The sequence below is a fragment of the Anopheles coustani genome, chromosome 2 (genome assembly GCF_943734705.1).
Source record: "Anopheles coustani chromosome 2, idAnoCousDA_361_x.2, whole genome shotgun sequence".
In the NCBI taxonomy this organism is placed as follows: domain Eukaryota; kingdom Metazoa; phylum Arthropoda; class Insecta; order Diptera; family Culicidae; genus Anopheles; species Anopheles coustani.
The window spans coordinates 11284197-11305325 of NC_071289.1; the positions used below are offsets into that span (position 1 = coordinate 11284197).

The following is a 21129-nucleotide window of genomic DNA, read 5'->3' on the forward strand; positions in this document are numbered from 1 at the left end:
GAGGAGCAGTAAAGAAGAACATTTATCTACCCATTTTATGGGGATTGATGGGTGGTTTTTCTTTTTTCAATCACCTCAAAGTTGCTTATACGCTTTGTTTGTGTTGCGGCCGTGAGACGTTTGGAAGACGAAACTAACCCGAGCGTGGTGGAATTTTCTAGGATTTTATTTAATCGACTGAGCTGTTTGTTTTGTATTTCAATTAGAATTCAATCACAAATATCTTCTACTGCTTTTCTTTAGTTTAGATTCTGTTTTAGATACTTCTAACAGTTGTGGTTGCTGTTTTCAGTCATTTAACATGGATTTGTCCAAAACTGATTGATGGAGCGTATAAAAATGTCAATCTGGCGCCTCACCATCCGCTTCAAAAGGCACCACACTAAGCCCCATTCAAGCACGGGGAGTTCCTGGTAAAGGTACAGCCGTAATCTGCTTTTCCGATTTTCAAATTATGCGTGAACATAAATAATCCACCAAACATCGCGCGAACGGTGACGGTACGATGAGGTCGAGCTTTTCCCCCGGCACTGGTTTTGAGATTTGGTCGGCAAATTTGTCGGTACTACAAATCGCCGTCGTCACTCGTCACTCGTGCCACGGGGGCTCCATTTCCCCACACCCTTTTTCCGTGGCCGGGTCTGAGGTTACTCGCGGAAGTGGTCGCAACAAACGACGCCGATGACGTGTTGGGTTTCCTTTACGGTAGCGACGATGACGGCGATGATGATGATGATGATGATGATGCGGATGTCGGTGGGCTTTTCCTGGGGAGTGACTCAAAAGCGACGACGACGAAGGTGAGCTCGTAATGGCAGTGAAAACGGGGAGCAAAATGGACGGCTTTCAGGACTGGCGAACCGTTTCTTCGGGGCCACTGTTGATTTCTAATCTGATTAATGGAGCCACCGGTGGCGGTGAAAGTTGTTCATTATCATAAATTTTGCATACGCCGTGATTTTCCGCGATGTGGTGTGCACTTGAAATTTACAACGTGCATAGACGTACAACAACACACGCACGAAACACATAGGTAAAGACAGTGGATCATAGATTTGAATGATGTGGAAAAAGAACTAAAATGTAGTTTTAATTTTTAATGACATAGGAAGAAGTTCATTCAAATGAGAACAATTTTGAACGAATATTTTGGACTACATAAACAATTTCTAAGACATCTCCAAAACATATTAAAAATAGCATAATTTTACAAAAAACAGTAAATGCAGTAACAGTATTGTATTGATTTATATTAGAAAACAGTCTAACATAGTGTGTAAACAGTTTGGTTAAAATAATTGTTCATTGTATGTAAACAAAAACTATCTTATTTTATAACAATAGCAAATGAATATTAATGCACCACGGAATTACGGTACCAATAAAACAATCATACCGTACAATGGTGCTACTTCAACTGCCTAGCTGGGAAATGCCAGAACTTGGAAAACAGTATGCATTCTTACGGAGCTCCTTTGGGAGGAGATTGAACAGTTTGCGACATTTTCGCCTGTCGCGGCACATCACTCACTTCTCATTGCCACAAATTGCCGCCAGCGGAGCGAAAGGTGAGTAGAAAATGATCCGGATCGCTGCAAAACCCTCCAACTAAGCGCAAACATCCATCGCAATCAAGCAACGCCGTTGTAGTTGTCGCCATCCGTTCGTTCTCTCGATCCAAGGAGAGTCCGACCGACACACTCGGCATATGGTGCACCTGTCAGCAGTTCTTCATCAAGTATCTTGGAATCAGCGTCGTCGTCCGCGGGTTGACTTGGTGGCACTGCGGCACCGTAATCCATCTTGGTCGCGCCGAAAGGTACGGGCACTGACACTGATGCGCTCTCGTTGACGATGACGCGCTGCGAGCCGCCACGATGCATCAAAGCGAAGGCACGACGGACGTGTGCGCCCTCGGCCTTTTGCTGGGGTTTGGTGGCTAAAGTTTGTGGCAACCGTGAGACACTGGCCCTCCCCGGTTTGGCGGACCATGGTAGGAAGTGGAGATGCGAACTATCCTGCCCCGGTGCGGAGGAGTTGGTTGTAGTTGGTTTCTTGAAGACATCGCAGACGATGTGGTGCACACGGTGCCGACGGTGATAATGATCACGATGATGCAGTGAAGTGTAATATCGCGGGCCATGCGGTATCTTATATCTGCGTTCTTGTGACTTTCGGTGAAAAGTTCAAAACAAGTGCTAAACACTGACTTGACACCATTCGTCAACGCTGGTAAACGGGACCATCCGACCGAAACGTAGCGTTCTTCCTTGGCGACGAAATGCAAATAATTACACTGACAATCGCCGTAAGTTCACACCTACCGTGTCGGAAGATGCCTATGAAAACGAATGAGTTCTGCAAAAATACAATTAAGAAAATATGCATGTAACAGTTTGATATTTCTAATTATTTTAAGTAATTTTCATCACATGATTCAAAACTTCAAAACGGTCAGCTTGGAGTAAAAAATATTAAAAACGATTGGGTTATACATTTTTAACTGCTTAACCTGGTTATTTATAATGAATGTGGACAATAAACAAAAGAATATGGGCATTAAAGATGTAAAGTGAAAATGTTTGCGGTCTTTGGATACATTACATTTATAGTTTTATTTTTAGATTAAAATGTAAACGTTAAAATGTAAGTGAAAATGAATAAATGATTGTAAAGAGCTGAAATTTATGTATATACAAATAATTTAATAATAATTTTATTAATGATAAAAAGAAAATATGTTATTTAAAAAGTATAAACCTTTTTTATCCCCGAAATTTATGAGTATCGAAAATGAAGAACCACAACAGATACAATCGGATCTTCTGTTGGTTCTACCGGTCTTGTGCTCACCATTTCAATCGTTCTGTGTCAATGTCCGGCAAACCAATCAAAATCTAATTTCCTTTCGTTTCCATTATTTTAAACACGTCAAAAGTTTTCTGTAGGGTTCTGTCTGCCACTTTTAATAAATTTCCCAAACTACCGCCGCTATCCCACTCCCGATCTTCCCGATGCCAGAGACTCCTCCGGTGGGAGCCCGTGGTCATTATGTCCGCCCAAAATCCGGAGGTGATCCATTCTCCTTCTCCTCCCAGACCTGGATTGGCTCTTTTGCGAATTGGTCCTTTGATATCTTGAAGCCATTGGTCATTCGCCGGTATTTCCAACGGGGCCGAAAACGTCCAGAAGCTCGACGATCTCGCCCCACCGGACCCACCGGCCCACTCCTTGCAGTGCGCACCTTCTTCGGCCAAAGCTGGAGCCGAATTCGGGCAGACCGAACCCAAGTTTGATCGCAGGCGGCATTGGCCGGGCTTCGTCTGTTTCGTTTTGCTGTCTGGATTTGAGTTATAGACTCTAAGGACCGCATCCGGTGAAGCAATATCACACCCTTGGGAATCGTCAAATTCGTCCGAAAGGATAACAATGCGCCCACACGCCCGTCAGCCCCCCCAAATCAGTCTGTTCAGATCCCACCCCGTCTCCCGTCTGCCTCAGATTAACCCTTCCTCCGGCGGACGGTCGGAAAGGACTCACCCAAACGAGAGTAAGAGAGGCACAGCGACACATTAGGAATCGAGAGGCCGCTGGTTTCGCTCTCCTGGACGATAAACTGGACAAACGTTCCGGGTGGTGAAAAATGCCACCGAACGAAAGGACCGTCGACGTCGATGATGGAGGATAGGGCTGAATGGAGAAGAAAAAGATCGCAATGGACGAAAATAATCACATGTCACAGAAGGTGTCTACTGTAGAGCTGCATTTGACTGGGTCCTTGGCGGGAACGAGAGTTCAAAGAAAGGAAAAAAAATCGTTCTCCTTTCTTGTGTCGCAGACGCTGGCTAATGAATAATTAAATGTTATGAATTGATCGCTTGTGATGCTGCTGAAAATATGGTCCCTTGAAATAGCTATGATTTGGAGGAATTGAGATATTTTCTTTTTATTTCTAGGATTAAGCTTTATTTCGAATTTATTTTAGGATGACGATATCTCTTGTGTATTACAATAATCAACATAACATCTTCCTTACAATCCAACTTTCCTCTTCTCTTGTCGCTTGTTTATGGTTACGAAAGTTATTTACCTATATTTTTGCTTTAAATTTATTTTTTTTTTCAATTTTAAATTGTTTAATCTTTAAACCAAACCAGTTTTTCAACATGCCCATGCTTTTACAAAATTATTTTCACTTCATTTTGCTCAGGCTTTGCTAATCTTCCTTCGCAAAACCATGTTTTAATTAGAACCTTCACGTTTGATTGACAAACTAATCAATCGTCGCAAGATGTTTCTCCACCCCGCGCGGGGGAAGGAAAAAGCGCCACGATAAGCCCGAGCCACTTTTCCTCCGGTTTTTTCTACCTTCCCACAAATGTCCCTTGTCGTGACGTCGGTGACGGAGACGGACAGAGACTTCGTTTCCTTGCCGTTCAGGTGGTGCTCAGTGGAGTGTTGGTGTTGCAGAAACCCGGTCGACTATCCATAAGAGATGTGTCAATTTCGTGCGGTCCTGAGTCCGCCGGCCAACCGTCTGGAGACATACTTCCAATTACGAAGCGTCCGAGCAGCCGAGTATTACGTCAGTCGGAATGCATCCCTCGCTCGCTCGGTCGCTCGCATGTGCAGAGGCTGACCATGTGCCGGGGCTCGCGTTGCCAGCACGTCCGGTCCGGTCCGATTGGACGACCGTCAAGAAAGTTGTCTTGATTCGCCGCCCGACGACCGTCATCGGTGCAGTGTGAATTGATTGTGAAATCCCTTAGCTTTCAATCAAACCCGGCTGCTGCTGCCAAGCCGAGCCAAGCCGGACGTTTCTTGCTGCCAGCGTTGGGCCTGGCTTTCGGAGCGAAGACGACGCCCCACTCGTTCGTTCCAGACGAAGGTAAGGCGGGATGCTGGGCTAACTCCAGACGCAAGGACGAAAGAAAATCGCCCCAACACTACCACTCGGCGGAGGAAAATCTTCACATTTGCCAAACCGATGGGGCTCTCTCCGAAGGCAAAGACGGAGACTGACGGCAGATGAGTGAAGAGTTGTCTTGTGTTATTTGAAGATTTATTAGAAATGGGACGGCATTGCAATCCACCACCCTGCCCCACCCCCAAAACCACCCACGGAGCCCTGCGCCAATGTGCAGCGGTGCGTTTCATGCAGATGACAGTGATTGATACTTTCGCCCGGGCAGCTCTTTCGATCCATCGACCGATACCCCGACGAACCACGTACGGTCCCGGACCGGAAGAAATATGAAGAATTTCGGTTATTGATTGAACTAAAAATGAGCTCGTCGAGATATAGCGACAGCGGGCGGGACTAAGTAAGTGATTGGATTTACATCTGACGGACAAGTCGCCGATCAGATTTCGGAAGAGAGACTGCAGGAAGAGCGGAAGTGGCTGGTCCGGCGAGTATATATATTGGTCCGATCGGAATGACGCAAGTTTGCCCCAAACGATATTGCACATTTTTGCGACGTATGGTGCGAACGTGACGGGCAACATCATTTTGGTGCTTTCAAACTATCGGAAAGGTCGTAAGGTTGCCATATGCTGGAGATGTTAAAGTACATGTCCTGTTCTTTTTCATAAGGTGCACTGATTTGAAATCGGAGAGGTTTAGTGAATGCAACTTCCTTTTGGTAAATGTTAGCGTATATTCAATATTTCTTTAAATTGTTCACTCTTGTAAACATGAAAGTGTTTTACAATATTTTATTTGTTTTTGAAGTTTTTCTCTTCTATATATCGAAATAAAGAAAAGCCCAAAATCAACACTAGCTAGTTATGTTGTATCTACGGAATTCAAGAATAAAAACAATTGTTACTGAAATCAAAAACTGTAATATTCTACATAAATTCTTTAACGTATCAAATAGTATACTTTATAGAAATTGTCAACCTAATCTCCATCCAAATCAATACAAAAACAAGTTGTTGCCTTATAAATCATACCTTATTTTATGCAAACAGTGTCTAAAATGGTAACCATCAATCCTACAAATCGCTACAAACAGTACTTTGCATGTGCGTCTAATACTGCATCAAGTTCACCCGTCTGCTTGGATTGGTTTGTTCAATCGGAAAAAACGACAACCATAGAAACATTCCCTTCCATTCCGGCAAAGGGCGAGATTGTGCGACCAGCGTTGCGCCGTTAACACCCGTTGCTCAAACGCTGCAGATTTATAACTCGAATTATATTTATGTTACACACCTCCCGTGTTCCGGCCCGAAAAAGGTGAAACATAAGTTTTGCTGGCCTCAAACGGTGCAACATCGATGCATCGGTGCTGCTCATGGTCAAGTGCATACGGTACATGCTACGCCGATCGTCGTCCTCCTCGTAGTCGTCGCCGTTGTCGACGCTGGTTGTTGCCATCGTCGTAATAATAATAATACTTAAAGTTTATTTAGCAACATACCTGGCGCCCCGCAGGCAGCTGTGCCGGGTTGGTTGGGCAAAAATTTATAATATTCTCCCGAGATTTATGAGTCTTTCGGTGCCACGTTTTAGATGTTTTGTTTTCTGTTTTTGTGTATGAGTTGAGTGTATGCGCTTTGTTTTTTTTTTTTTTTTGTGGTCGTTATACCGTTCCCAGTGCCGGTTCGTCTTCGCCAGCCAAAAGCCTACGTCTACAAGGAACACATAACCGTGAATGATTTTTCTCTTTCCTTTTTTTCGGTTCCTGAAGCTACAATAAAAAAACACATGCATAAAAGCCATTCCTTCACACCCACGGTGCGGATGAAATATGTGAGTGATAAAATTATAAAGCTCATGTTTTGCGCTACGGTCGATGAGAAATTTCTTAATTTTGAGAAATTAATAAACGATCGTAACGACGCTGTTTTGCGAACTGTAAGCTTTCGTTTGGTGTAGTTCTTGCTTATACCTCTTGCCAAAGGTCAATGAGACTGGAAAAAAAACAAAGATAGCGTCAAGGTTTAACAAATGCACTTAAACGCCTCGAGAAAGTTGCAATTTTCCAAGTGCACCCTTGACTTCGTTAGCCGACTCGTTAGGTTGCAGTTCCGTTTCCGATTTTCCTCCCCCGGGGAAGACAAAAAAAAAAGTAGAGCGTGTCACGTTATGCTAATTCTGACGAGATGGATTATCCTCATGCGGCAGCAAATCACCTTCCTAAGTAGACAGACTGTGACAGATTGTTTGATTTCTACCGGCAACATGCAAGCACCGGACCGGCCGGACTCGCCCGGATTTCACTCGGCATGCAACTGACCGGTGTCTCCGAGGTGCCATTCCGGTAGGGAAAATAGAGCGAGACTAAAAGGGAGGGTGGGAGGGAGTGAAAAAAGAGAAAGGCACCATGCACCACGTGGCCCCGTTGGTTGTTCGCATGGTCCGGTCCTCCGTGTTCTTTTCACTCCCGCTCAGTTTTCCGTCAGGTGACATGAAGATAAAACTGGCGGCATAAATAATTTCCACTTTGCACTGGAGTTTTCCAAAACACTAGCCCCCTTCCATACTCCCTCCCCGGTATCCCGCTTAAGCCGGACCGGCAAAGACTGAAGGCAAAGTTGATACCCAGAAGTACAAATTCCACGCACGTCACCGTTCGGATGGATTGAAGACACGCCACAGAACTTTTGGGCACAGAAAGACTGTAGGGAAAAATGGACAGCAACGCCACACGTTGGACATTCAGCTGTTTTATCTTCGGAACAGTGATAGGCCCTTAAACCTTGCTCTCAATTAGCACGCTTCCCTTTTGCTGGCAGGAAGGAGGAAGACGTTGCGTTTTGCTCATCACACAACTAGCGCTATTTGATCGCACATGAATGACGTGAAGGCAGAGGGTTGCGTGAAAAGCGATCATAAATATAGCATCCACGTTGAACAATCAGGTTGAAGTGGCTTACTTTCAATGAGAGAAAACAGTTTTCAAATCCTTTATACAAATTGTTATGATTTTTAGAATATTAAAAAATTACCATTATTTGAAAAACAAATTTTAAAATTATTTGTAATCGTTATCGTTTTCCTGAAACAGATCTCTTGAAAGTTAAATTAAAATTAACTTGCGCAACGGTTTTTAATCAAACATCAAACATCCACATGGCTCGACACTGCACTGCGGTCAGCTTCTTCACGTTCAACCCTCAATTAATCACTTGCTTCTAACCCACACGACGCCTGACAAAGCTCCCTTTTTCGGTGGAAAGTTATTGCTTCCTTCGGAGACGAATTTGCGATTCGTACATGTCCGCATGTGCACGTCACGTTCTGACCACTTTACCTGTCAGCTTTCCGGGATTCTTTCCCTTCAGCAGCACCAGCACCAGCAGCAGGAGCAGTGTCTTCCCACGTCCTTTGCAGGGACGGTCGGTTCCCGTTCCTTGAGCTCTGCTGTTCACCCCCATGCCCGACCACACTGGAAGTCACTTCTAATTGTCACCGTACGAAAAGTTGCACCATGCAGTCCGCACAGGCATTAGGGAACCGGACGTAGTTGACCGGGGGTTGACGGACAGAAACAGATTCATGGCGGTCACATGTCAACGGGCGACACATTTCGGTTGGCTTAGCATTTTTTTAGCGTCCGCTTTTGCGTTCCATTCGTAACCTCGGTATCTCCCGGGGATCGTCGTCGGCATTTAGGATGCGGTCCGCCGATGGTTGTCTTTCGTCGCCGGGCACAAGAAGGCCTCGAGGATCCATCAATTGACCACTTTGGGGTAAATTGGGATGTCTCACTTTGATGGAAGTGCGTCCGCAAAGGTTTCAGATGGTTCGATCGATGGTAGAAAGAAAACTGAAAACAGTGCAATCGTGAATCAATCGGCGCACGACGCAAGTGCAGCGCCGATAAGCAGATTGCAATCGTGCACTGGGTTTGGTTCAATAATTCAGCATCTGTCGATGGACAACCGAAACGAACTGTCGCCGACGGGTTTCGGTAGGGCAATAAATACGACGTCAGTCAGCCGCTGGGCGTCCGCGTCCTTTGGTTCGTTCATTCGCACTTCCCGGAGTTGTCACGATTTTGGTGGACGCACACTCGTCGTGTTGCGAGCGCTCCGGAACTTTCCGGTAGCAGTGTTTCCGATAGCTTACGTACGATGCATGATGCATACAAACCATGTCCCCTCCCTGCCCTACCCCATGTCCCTTCTTAATCCTTGCAGCTTGAATGTCAGAGTCCTCTCTTGCATCCGGTTCGGTGGCGAAACCATCTGCAAGGGTCTGTATCCCTCACCGATTCTTGACCAACAGTGCACGTCCGGGAACTTTCCTGTGGTACCTTCTTCTTCGACCGGCCACCCACCCGGCTTAGACATGGAAGTGAACATGCCGGCATTCAAATTGAGTTACAATTATTTAGTACCAACTGCAACCGGCAATGAGTACATTCTCGACCATGCTAAACAGTGTCCCTTTCTTGTCTGTCTTTCTTTCTTTTACTGATCCGATCTTCCACACTTCTTTATGTGACTGTGTTTGGTTTTAACTTCTTTGCTTGACACTCTTCTCACCTTTTTTACCATGCGTCGGCGATCTTTTCCTTCTGTTTTATGTTTTGTTTATTTTTGTTCGCTTTTTTCTTCCGTTATAGGTGGTTTGCTGTTTTAGTTTTGTTTTTGTCTTTATTTCTTTATTTCTAATCAATCCAGCATATAAGCAACGTACAAGTTCGATTTTTAGTGCTTTGAATGTGAGAAATGTATTCGGTTTTACTTGAGGTAATAACAAATGGTTTTTGAATCAGTTAATTAGAAATTAAAAATTATGAAAAATCCAATGCTAGTTTTTAAAAAAATTTGGCGAACTCAAATGTACCATCTTTATTGTATTTAACTTTATTTTGTCGAGGAATTGAATAAATCAACTGTAGTTAATTGCGTCTCGGCTCTATGATAAACCACACATTTGTACACGAGAAACGAATAAATCGACTCACCCACAAAGGATCGAAGGACCGTTCTTCCTCCCTCCCACGATTCCCCCGCATATCCCTGTCTCGTTGGAATCACTTGATGTATTGTAAAATGTACGACAGCTTCATGGCATTAGCGCCACCGCGCAAATACCGTGGGTTCATTGTATGCGGCACTTAAATCAGGACCTCTGACGGCACGATACACTACCCCCATCACTTCCACTCCTCTCATTTGTGCCATTTGAACCGCGAACCCGGCGAACCGGAGACATCCACGGTCCCACGGTGGAACCCCGAACACGGACTGATTCGCTAGTGAGTAACGAGTCGGGTAAGTGAGAATAAACTACAGCCGAACACGCGACGGTAACAATGGCGGTATGTGTAACCGGTGGCAGCTAGCGCGTGGTGTGGGGAATCCCTTACGATCCGCGCACCGGGCACCGGGATCGGATTGTTAGCACGGCTCTCGGGTTGCCCCCACCTACCCTTGCGCTTGCAAAGGTGGTTTTAATTTTCCCTCCGAGGGCCAAACTTACAAGCCTGAATGAAGCATAACTTTGGCGCGGAATATGCTCCGACGTCTTCTAGCGCCCGCCGGTGCACATGCCGGAGCAATAAATAACAATTTGTGGAAAGGATAAATTTTCTAATTTTGACGTTCATGATGGAGTCCTGTCGACACGAACCTCCCGACGGATCGCTTTCCCGTGCCCCATCTCCTACATTTTTCGCACCTTTCCCGGGGTTGAAAAGTGACGGTTTTAGTTTTAAGGGAATCTCCGAGTTGCATGAAGGAAATCATTGAAATTTCTATTATTCATTTGTTAGGCGCATTTCTGGTAAACTATGCTATGCAGAACTTTGAAGCTCCCATCAATCACCGTCATATAGGGGAAACGGTGTCTGTTTGAAGGTGACGACACTTGGATAATAGTTTTCATTTGTGTCAACAGTGATGGTAGTTAAATTTCATTCACTAAAATGTATATGCAAGCGTTGGTTTCAAACCATCAATTTTTTATCAAATATTATTTGAGGTTTGTTTGCATTCATAGAAAAATGAAATGCAGCTTTCAAATTGTTGATGAGTTTTAATTTTTCTAGCGTCGAAAACTTGATTACTATAATCCAAATAATGCCACGGAATTTCATTAGAACATGGTGTTTCGAAACCATACATTTGTGCATTGTATTGGCATAAGAAACATTTCCCATCAAACTCAATCCATATACGGCTACAGCTTTCTGTCTTCGTGACATAAAACAATCCATCGACGGGAATAAGAAGGAAAGCAAAATGATGGAAGGTTTGCTGATTTACATAACGCTAAATACAACCTATTGCTGTATTCGTATGTCCATCAACCAGCATGAGCTAGTGGGGGAGGAAATCGCGAACCACTTCGAAGTCTTCGTTTTCAGTAAATCTCGAACTTTGTGTCTTCCGATTCACCCATTCGCTGGTTTAATTCATTAGACTCTGCATGATGAGAGCATGTTCCAGAGGCAGTGCTTCAGCAACGAGCCTGGACGAGCCCGGCTGTCTTTCATATGAGGGATGGTGTTTCATTCCGTTTCTCCTTTTTCAACTCCAGAGGAAGCATGCAAAGAAGCTTTACTTCACTGACGACCCGTTGCCACCGGCGAGGGTTCGGTCGGGAAGGATGAAAACTTAATAAATGTAAACCGTGTGGGTGTTGACCGTCGGCTGTTTTCGATCATACCCCGTTGAGCTGCCCGTGGGTTTGTTTGGGAAAAGAACAAGCGTTAGGGCGGGAAAGAGGGAAAGGGGAGAGGGTATATGGTGGACTCAAAACGGAAACGGATGATTTACACCACACTGGCAGATTGTGTGAATATTTTCATTCCACTTTTACACCACCAATCGATACATGCAGGCTGCGGGTGTTGGTGGTGGAGCAAAGTTTCACCTAATTGACGTATGGTTTCGTTTGATGAATGGGTTGCGTGCACACGAACTGGCCCGATTCCGATGGGATTGCAAGAAAGTGTCTTAAAAAACAGATTCACACTGCAGGAATATCTTAAAGAAATTTAGATTAAAGGAACCGTTCAGATACGAAGATACAAGTGGAGACGCCTGGTGTTTCAGAATGAAAAAATGATGCTTATAGGATACAGGAGTATTCAATTGGTCGATCTTAATTGAAGCGGTAATAGATGTTAAATAACATTTTTTCGTCAGCAATAAAAAAACATCAATCTTGAAATGTGTTTGTGCAGTTCTAATAATTGCCTCCAGTTATAATCCAGTTCGTTGCTGCACCATTTATTCAACAGCCTGTTGAAAATGTAATATCTTACCATAATAGATTTACATAATTTGTACTGTAAATCTTACTTTTATATTACTTTTAATATGCAGCGTATGCATATTTTTACTAGCTTCTTAACTTAAATAACAAAGTAGTGATTTAAACCTATCTTTCTATTACAAGAGATCCACTATTTCGCATAAATAATCAATGTTAAGCACAAATTAATTCAACACTCCAACTCACCTACCTTGAGAGCTTTAAGTTTTTTTTAATTGATGTAACATAGTTGCATAGATTAAATATTGCTTGATGACGTTAACTTATTTATACTCATTTAGCCGTCCCAATTGAGCACCTGCGCAGGTAGCTCAAATTGGCTCAATTAATCTCGGTTGATTGATTCACGCACCGCTGCAGGTTCAACTCGAAGGCTTTTCTAAAAGCCCAAGCCCAACCGACCCTGTTCAGCCGACAAATTCCAACCATAACGACACGACATCGTCTTGCGCCAGTGTTACGTTGTCAACGTCTCCAACCGACGAAAACCTTTCTCCGTTCCGCGTGCGCATTCGTAAGCTATTCCTGTTCGAATACTAATGTTTTCGAGCCCCCCGTCGAGCAGCAAGGGGGTAGGATGGATCGTGTCGATCGCCTATCGGTGGTCACCGAACGAAAAACACCAACCGGTGAGCAACCACGACCACCTCCTGTCACCGATCGATGGCGGACGCAATTCGTCGCCGGTGGACTGAAATGGACCGAAACGGTTTCATTTGGGTCCAGTGCCTCCAGCGTTCGGAAGCAGCGACCGCGAGTGGAAGATTTACGCCTCTGCGCCCTCCTCCGACCGTTACGTTTCGAATGCCTGTTTACTCAACGATCCGCTACCAGGCGACCGATTGGGCGATCGATCTACATATGCAACCACGGCCTGCCCATCACCGGGAGATCGGAATCATAAACGTTATCGTGATTTACGCTGACCGCGCTTCCAAAGCGGGCGATCGGTCCGTGGGGAGGGATTTCCGAAGATTTGCGGGTTTGAATTTTTGAATCATAATTTTTAAGAGCCTCCATCCTGCTGCGGTGGAATGGAACGGGCTCGTAACGATCCCCAGCCTCCTCTCCCCTCCGGTTTCGTTCACCTTCGGGTGTCGTGAGCTTTTTTCGATATGGTGTTTCATCGGTTCTCCAGATTTCCTTTCGGTGAGCTCCATTCCATCAACCGACAAAACAGCACGCTCCACCGCTAGCCCACGAAACCCCGTCATATTTTCCTACACAACAAAGTGAATTCAATAAATCACCAACATTCCATTAACATTTTCGATCCGTCCCCGGCGTGTCTTAATGTCACCCGAAAGGTTCGGGGGGGCCCGAAATGAAGCGTATTAAAAATGATGCCTTCGCGTCCCCGGTCAAGACCCGAGGAGAAATCAGTCCAATCAAGCACACAGCGTACGGTTTCGGGACACCGTCCGGTGCGGAATTAATGGAATCGATTATCAATTCGCTAATTATGCAAATAATCTTAAGAATTACGATCGTACGTGCATGTGTGTCCGCGATCCAAGATGCTGTTGAAGAGGGGGAGGTGGTGAGTTTACATACACAGTCGCACATTGACCATAAAAAACTGGATTACCCGCTGCTGAGTAGTAAAAAATATCACGCTGTTTATTCAACGGTTTTTTTTTGTTGCCTCCCAGATAACGATTGTTTCTTGTTTTAGTATTGGTCGATCATCTCAGCAAAGTGACTCGAAAAACAGCGCGTGTCAGTTGATACCAGATTTGTTGGTTTTTGAGTGTTGGTAAATGTCATTCATCAGATAATTTTAGTTAATGTCAACACGTTACAAAACATGACAAAGTTTAAAATTATCATACGTGTTTTAATCCAAACTTTTATATTTTCGTCACTAAATCATATTAAATTTCCGGTTAAACCAAGCTCTCAATTCCTCATCGATAAATCACATTAAATTTTTGGTTAATCTGAACATTTTCAGTTGAATGAATCAACACAATAAAATAAACACCAATAATAGAGAGTCAACAATTAAATAACACATGAAATCTTCTTACTAATACGGATCTAGAATACTGCAGCAGCTGGCTTTATCGTTATTCTAAACTCGTCTCATCCGGATCGCATCCCTGCATACGCCGATGCGGGTGGCGTTCCGATGCGTACGGCTTAATTACCCTAAACACTTCCTCACACTAAGGCCGAGTCCGATTCGCAATCGAACACCCGGTTCGAAGTGCCCCGTCCGCCGGGCGCGCAAGGGAAGAAGATTGCACCAGAATGCATTTCAATTGTGCCATGGATAATTTATTGAGTCTGAGTGCAAGATTTCCGTGTTACGTATCGGCGGCATCCGATGCATCCGGATGCATTACCAACCCATTCCGTGTAGTGAGCCGGTCGGCGCTCGCCATCCGACTGGCGACCGACGACGCTGGCGCTCCGGATGTGCGGTTGCCCAACGACATCGGCGACGACCACGCCGACGACGCCGACGACGACGACGGTGCGTTTTCCCCGGGATGGCGAGCCGAGTCGAGTCGATGAAACGGTTCGACAAAGTTACGTGATTACCGCTGGGCCCCCGGGTGATTAATCTAATTGAAAATCGGGAAGATTTACACGCTGAAAATACTAATTAGACGGTGGCTTCTTCCCGGATTCCGGCAGCCTCAGCGCACGCCGGCAGCCCGGCAGGAGATTTATCGCAAGCGTGCGATTGACAAGGCGAAGTTGACAATAATTCATGAATTAATTACGATTTCCTATGTCGGCAGGCGTGCACGAATGCGGTGCCCGTGTGGTTCACCTCGCAATTGGCAACCGGGCGAGGTAATGTTTTTTGCTAAGTACGTTTGAAGAAAAGGATACTCCTTGTGAATGTGATGCGGAATTTGTAATTTTATAAAGTGTGTTAGATGATACATTTACAATGATTTGGTGTTGATTGATCGCCTCAACTCTTTTTAATTGAAATATATTTATTGCAAGACATTTTATCGTGCAGCGATCGAAGTTTGATGAAGTACGGAAACCAGCATCCTTTCACCATCACAAACATACAATTCCCCAACTCCATCCACGATCGCCCCACGATCCCGATCAGCCCCATTCGGCCTTCGATCACAGCCCGGGAGGTGTATCGTTTGCTAATAAAAATGTTGTAAAATTTTACGACCTTCGTGCGAAATTTATAGCTCCCATTCCCAGAGTGCGCCGCAATTTGCACCGGCGGCGCTGAGCCGGATCAAAAAACCGGCTGCGCAAACCAAGGGCGGGCGGCAGGTTGAAGAACCGAAGAGGTGAAACATAACTGTCACCCATTTTCGCTCACTTTTCCACCGGCGTATGGCGGATCAATTTGGAGTATATGTTTGTTAGTTTTGCGCCATAGTCTTTAAGCGAGGGGGGGGGACTTTCTTCATTCCATCTTTTTCTGTTTTATTTTTGTACGGCGAATGACAACTTTCCAGGATTGATCAGCAGGTTTCAGTGATTTGGAAGGCTGTTCGGTTGAAAAATCGAGTCGCCAGCGAAGCGTGCGACTGTCACTGGCGAGAAGGTGTAAATACGGTCAATGTACTCCATAATTGTCAGCTTAGGATGAAATTTATGATCTTTATGAAGACTGCTTTTTCTGAGATATTATTGTTTCTTCAAATCTCTTTCCAACTCTCTTTTCTGATCTACTTCGTTTTGCGTCTTTCGTCATCTTTTGACTCGTTTGGGTTATTTTTACTTTTTTTAAATCTTTTTTATCTTATTTTTCATGTCAGCTTCTTGTTCTTGAATCAGCTTTTGCTACATTTTTAAGCGCGCAAAGCACCTTTGCTAGCTGCGAAAGATCACTTGAATCATATTTTCTTGACTTTAGGAATGCACCACCGGTACAGTTGAATTTAATTATCTTGACTTTCATGTCGTCGTGTGTCAGATCACAAGAAATCCGGGAAGGATTTAATTTTTCCCACCAGTTTGCTCCAATTCCAATCACCAGTTCGTATCACAATCATCATTCAGTGCAATTCGTAAAAGATGCTCATAAAATGTCGACAATCGGCTGTTTTATGTTTTTGATCTTTTAAATCATAACTTTTTTACTGATACACGAGCTTTCCAGGATTTCGGTAGACCGGTTGCCTTTGGCCATATGGTATGATATTTTATTTTTTTTAAATAAAATAAAAAATAGTAAGGTTGACTACCACCGTATTCTTTTTATAGTTTTTTAATTAACTTGTTTATCAATTATGTTTTATATTTGATTGCAACTGTAAGGGTTAAGAGGAAAACTATTTCAAAAGATCAACTTAAGTCGGTATTACACGATGACAAAATATTGTATTTTCTTTCGTGGTAAACTGTGGCGTTTATTTCTCTTTTTCTATCGTTTTACGCAACTCAACACTCTTGTTAGGTATCGGTTGCACGTTCTAATTAAATTCATATCGATGAACCGATGAATTGTTGCGCGTTGCCAGGCAAATGTAATCCATCGCCAGATGTGGAACAACCAGTTCACTGACGCCGTGCTATTAATGATGGTTGCATGTCGTCCGATGCTAACTAAAACCGCAACCCCCCGATGCTTTTACTATGGTCGAGTAGCAATCATTACAACCGTACCATCAATCATCCCGGCGTTGCCACTCGTCTGGCGTGGCCCAAATATTCGTTTGACTGCGTTAGAACGTACCGACTGGTCGTAAATTATAACGATAATTAATTGCACATTATTAGCTTGCACGATGAACAGGAGAATCAATAATTCGGATTGTACCGAAACAAACAGAGGCCATAATACATCGTCCAAAGGTGAACTAGAGCGGTTTGAAGTGATTTTTTCTGTGTTATATTCAATCCCTCACCGCGTATTATCAGCTTGTGTGATCAACTGTAGTTTGGAACAATTCAAATGTTGCATTGCAATACGGTAATGCTCAAAATTTTCCCGACTTCGCTGACAGAATGATGGTTTGCCGGTGGCTGAACTCGATCAAGTAACACTTTCCCAGGCGCCCGATCGGCGACCGTTTGCTCGAGCCTGCCCCTCTTTCAGCCCCCGTCTTGCCATTGGTGGGCAGAAAAGGAAAAATTCTCGTAAATCTTGCCTGTTTGTTTACGAATCGAATGAGTTATGGGAGACTGTGCGACTCGCCGGGGCGAGAAATTCCGCAACCCGAGCCCATCCCGCGACCGGGAGCCGTGGGAGAACGGCATTCTAATTATTCTTCATGGAAGTGTAAATAAATACGTAAATCAAATATTGAATTCAACAATTAATTCGACGATTGAGTCCAATCCCGGGGTGCAGCGTGCTATCGATCGGCGATCATTTTGGAAACGCGCGGACGTGGAACAACATTGTTGAAGCTTGTTGCTAGGAATGTATTTTTGGATGCACGCTGACTGTGTGGGGGGACGGTCAATTGGCTTTTCGGAGGGAGATTGTGCTATGATTCAACACCTTCGAAGCGTCTTTGGGAGGCAAAGACCGGTAGTCAAACGGAGGATTTCAAACAACTTTTTTTTAATATTTTTCCACCCCGTCGACGAAAGCGGCAATGAAGCATAAGATCTCAATGAATCGAATCGTGCGCACACAAACACACACACACACACACAGCGAAAGGCAGGCCGGTGATGAAGTACTGAGGACACAATGTCAATTGTGCGTCGTTGGTGGCGTCTCTCTCGTCTCTCCGCGCGGGAAGACCTTTTACACCTTCTTACAGGAAGCGCGAGCGTCGTGTGTGGTCGCGGTCACGGTGCAGCATAAGCCGTTTTGCTTGCCCGGTGCAAACATTGTCCCCACACGGCACGGTCCCCGTCCAACCACCCCACCCCAACCGCGGACTTCAAACTGGCGCGATGTAAACATGTCAGAATGTTTGGACTGGGACGAAGTGAGCGTGAAGCCGCGATGTGGCGATGCGTCCGATCGCCGCGATGTTCGTTGCCAAGGCGTGAAACAGTGCGAACCCAGGGACGGCCGGTGTGAGAGTGGGTAATTTACTTTATGGGAAGCAGTCGCCTCCGTCTCCGGGCTTCGGACCAAGTAGTTGCTATATTTACTTTGCCCGATGGGGCAGACAGTTTGCTTATAGTTTGGCCCGGGTGTTGGGTCCGGTTGCCTTCGGTTGAGCTCTCCGCAGCTCGGATCTCGTACCTTCACGCGATGATTCGTCAACTGTCGGCCGCCGAGGGTGATCGATTAGAGTTTATGAGTTTGAAAAGTAAATGCCATGCAGCTGGTTGATGGGAAAAAAAATCCTGCTTAAGAAGCCAATCTTGTAGAGTGACATAATATTCGTTTAAAGCTACGAATAATACGTTGAATCCTCGATCATCTAAAAAGTCGCGTGAAGGCTCTATCCTTGTGTGTAAATTCATTCTCATTCTATTCTTTAGCTAATAAAATGATAAGAAATGCTAAATTATGCCTACATTTTCCATCATGCTAAAGGCTTATCTTTTATTACTTTTAGTTTTTTTTTGCGGGATGACGTGGATCCAAATTACAGACTTTAAATACGTTTTTAAAAATTTAACTGTTTTAGAGCAAATCATGGCCTTCTCTGGTCTCGATTGTTTCCTTTCGCGCTTTACTTTCTATGTGGCACGATTTAATGTATGTTCAACAGGGTGATTTGTTAGAATCCAACTGAAACAATTATTTTTAAGTTTGATCATAAATTTCAAAAAAGCATTTTTTTTTTTTCATTAGTGACATAAGGGAAATAAGCCGTGTATAATGTAATAAAAAGCAAACACAATTTAAAAACAAAGTTTATGCTGCTAAATGAAACCCATAATCTCGATTAAAACGCATAATCACCCTGCAGGAATACTTTTTTGCAACAATATGCTCGCGGCTCTTTTGGTTCAATATTGGTGATGGAATACGTTATCGCTCAGAACCAATGTTGCATTTCTGTTCTTTCTTCCCTACTTGCAATAAACAAAACCACACGAGCCTCAGTCGTCTTTGTTGATTTGATTCGATCATACGTTGCAAATCATGAATACTCGCGTGTGTCTCACGGTGTTGTGTTTTTTGGTGATCATGCCAGCCCACCCCACAACAGCTATTGGGGGGTTTGAGATGGAATTGCTGATGACCAAGCTGGACTTCTTGCAAGACAAACTGCAAGAAGTAGAGCAAACCATGCAGACAAACATGGAGGTGATGATTTTAAATGCTTGACTAAATTAATAGAACACAGGAAGATGAGTGTGAACAATGATATTCTCTTGCAGAAATTGGATCATCTACATGAAAAGTTCGTGAAAATGGACTCTAAATTCGAAACAAAGTTGTACGCAATGGAAGAATCTATGAAGAAGGTAAGATAGTGTGCAAAAAGGGTGGGAGATACAATTTTGGATTACAAGCTGATCGTCATTTATGTTAACCGGTTTTTGTAGAGTGTGAAGACCAGTGAGGATAACACACGAGCAAAATTCGAAGATGTAAAGAACCAGATAATTTCTAAAATGGACAATATTCTGCAGCAACAAGTGGCTGAAACAAAAACCTTCCAGGAAACGTCGGAAACTGAACTTCAGAAAATAGGTGAAAATCAAATTGCTCTTGATATGCTTTCCGGTTCTTTACGACACATGAGAACACTATCTAAAAAAAGCCATAAGATACTCGAGGATCACATTTCGAAGCCTGTCCGATCGTGTCGACAAGTGAGGAAACTATCCGGCCGATACGTAATTCATGTAGGGTTAAATTTGCAACCATTTGAAGTTTTATGTGAACAAAATAAGTTCGATGGCGGTTGGACGGTCATCCAGCGCAGATTCAACGGTTCGGTCGATTTTTACCGCGATTGGGCCGAGTACCGCAATGGATTCGGAGCTTTGGATGGCGAATTCTGGCTCGGGCTGGAATACGTGCATCAAATTACCAAAAACCAACCCCACGAACTGTTGGTGGAAATGAAAGATTTCCACGGAAATTACGGTTACGCAAAGTACGCAGAGTTTCAAGTAGGTAATGAGTCCGAGATGTATGCGTTGAAGAAGTTAAGGAAGTACTCAGGAACAGCAAAAGATTCGATGGGAGGCAACAGGCATGAAAAGTTTAGCACATTTGATCGCGACAATGACCAATCTGACGAAAATTGCGCAGAGCAGCGACACGGGGCCTGGTGGTACTATAAGTGCACCTATTCCAACTTGAACGGGCGTTATCAGAACACAACAGATGATGAGAGTGCGATGTCGTGGTACCATTTCAAAACCAACTTCGAAGGTTTGTCTTACTCGAGAATGATGATTCGCGATATCATCAATTGATCAACTCATAAAAGTGTATTTTGTAAGGTTTGCGACAAAACTGTTCCACTTAACATCTCATTTTTCTTATCAATTAAACTTAGTTGCAGAAATGTTGTAAATGCGTTGTTGTAATTTCAGTATGAATTGACCCTTTTCAAAACTAACTAACATACGAAGAGTCCAGTAAATTTCAGCTTTCTTCTTCGTGAAATGTAGGTGATGCACCTGATTGAATTTGCCCTTTGTCGATTGTTAGTAGTGAAAACAAAAGTGCAACAATCAAAAAGTTTATTTAGTAACTAATTCACAAGACTTTCTCGCAACGTAATTTTTTGAATTCTCATACCGCATTTAAGGCAATCAAGCAAATCATAAGCTGAGTGAAACAACGTCCTAAATGCCTTTCAAATTCGATCGAATAATTACTTCTGCTGTTCGACGCAAATCGATCCACCATCTGTTTGTTGGACAATAAACACTTACCAAACCTGTTACCGTGTTGTCCGTGTCGTTGCCGTTTGCGGTCGTCTTCACGGTGGAGAAGCTGCACGTCACTTTCGATTGTATGATTGCGAAAAATTAGTCGAAGCCGAATGTGCTGCGTGGTTCTTCAGCGAGTG

The 21129-nt window shown here is 44.0% G+C and overlaps 1 protein-coding gene across 1 annotated transcript; it reads left to right on the plus strand.

Annotated features, from left to right (window-relative positions):
• Window positions 1–19447: 19447 nt before the first annotated feature.
• Window positions 19448–20527, plus strand: LOC131262204 (ficolin-1-like). The gene is made up of 3 exons (XM_058264154.1): window positions 19448–19564; window positions 19646–19793; window positions 19977–20527. Exons 1-3 carry the CDS (start codon window positions 19448–19450, stop codon window positions 20525–20527), a joined length of 816 nt encoding a protein of 271 aa, XP_058120137.1.
• The last annotated feature ends 602 nt before the right edge of the window (window positions 20528–21129 follow it).

Coding starts and splice junctions, on each gene's coding strand:
- LOC131262204 (XM_058264154.1), top strand. CDS start 19,448: ATGAGTGTGAACAATGATATTCTCTTGCAGAAATTGGATCATCTACAT. Junction 19,565..19,645: donor TGGAAGAATCTATGAAGAAG/GTAAGATAGTGT, acceptor CGGTTTTTGTAG/AGTGTGAAGACCAGTGAGGA. Junction 19,794..19,976: donor AACTGAACTTCAGAAAATAG/GTGAAAATCAAA, acceptor AACCATTTGAAG/TTTTATGTGAACAAAATAAG.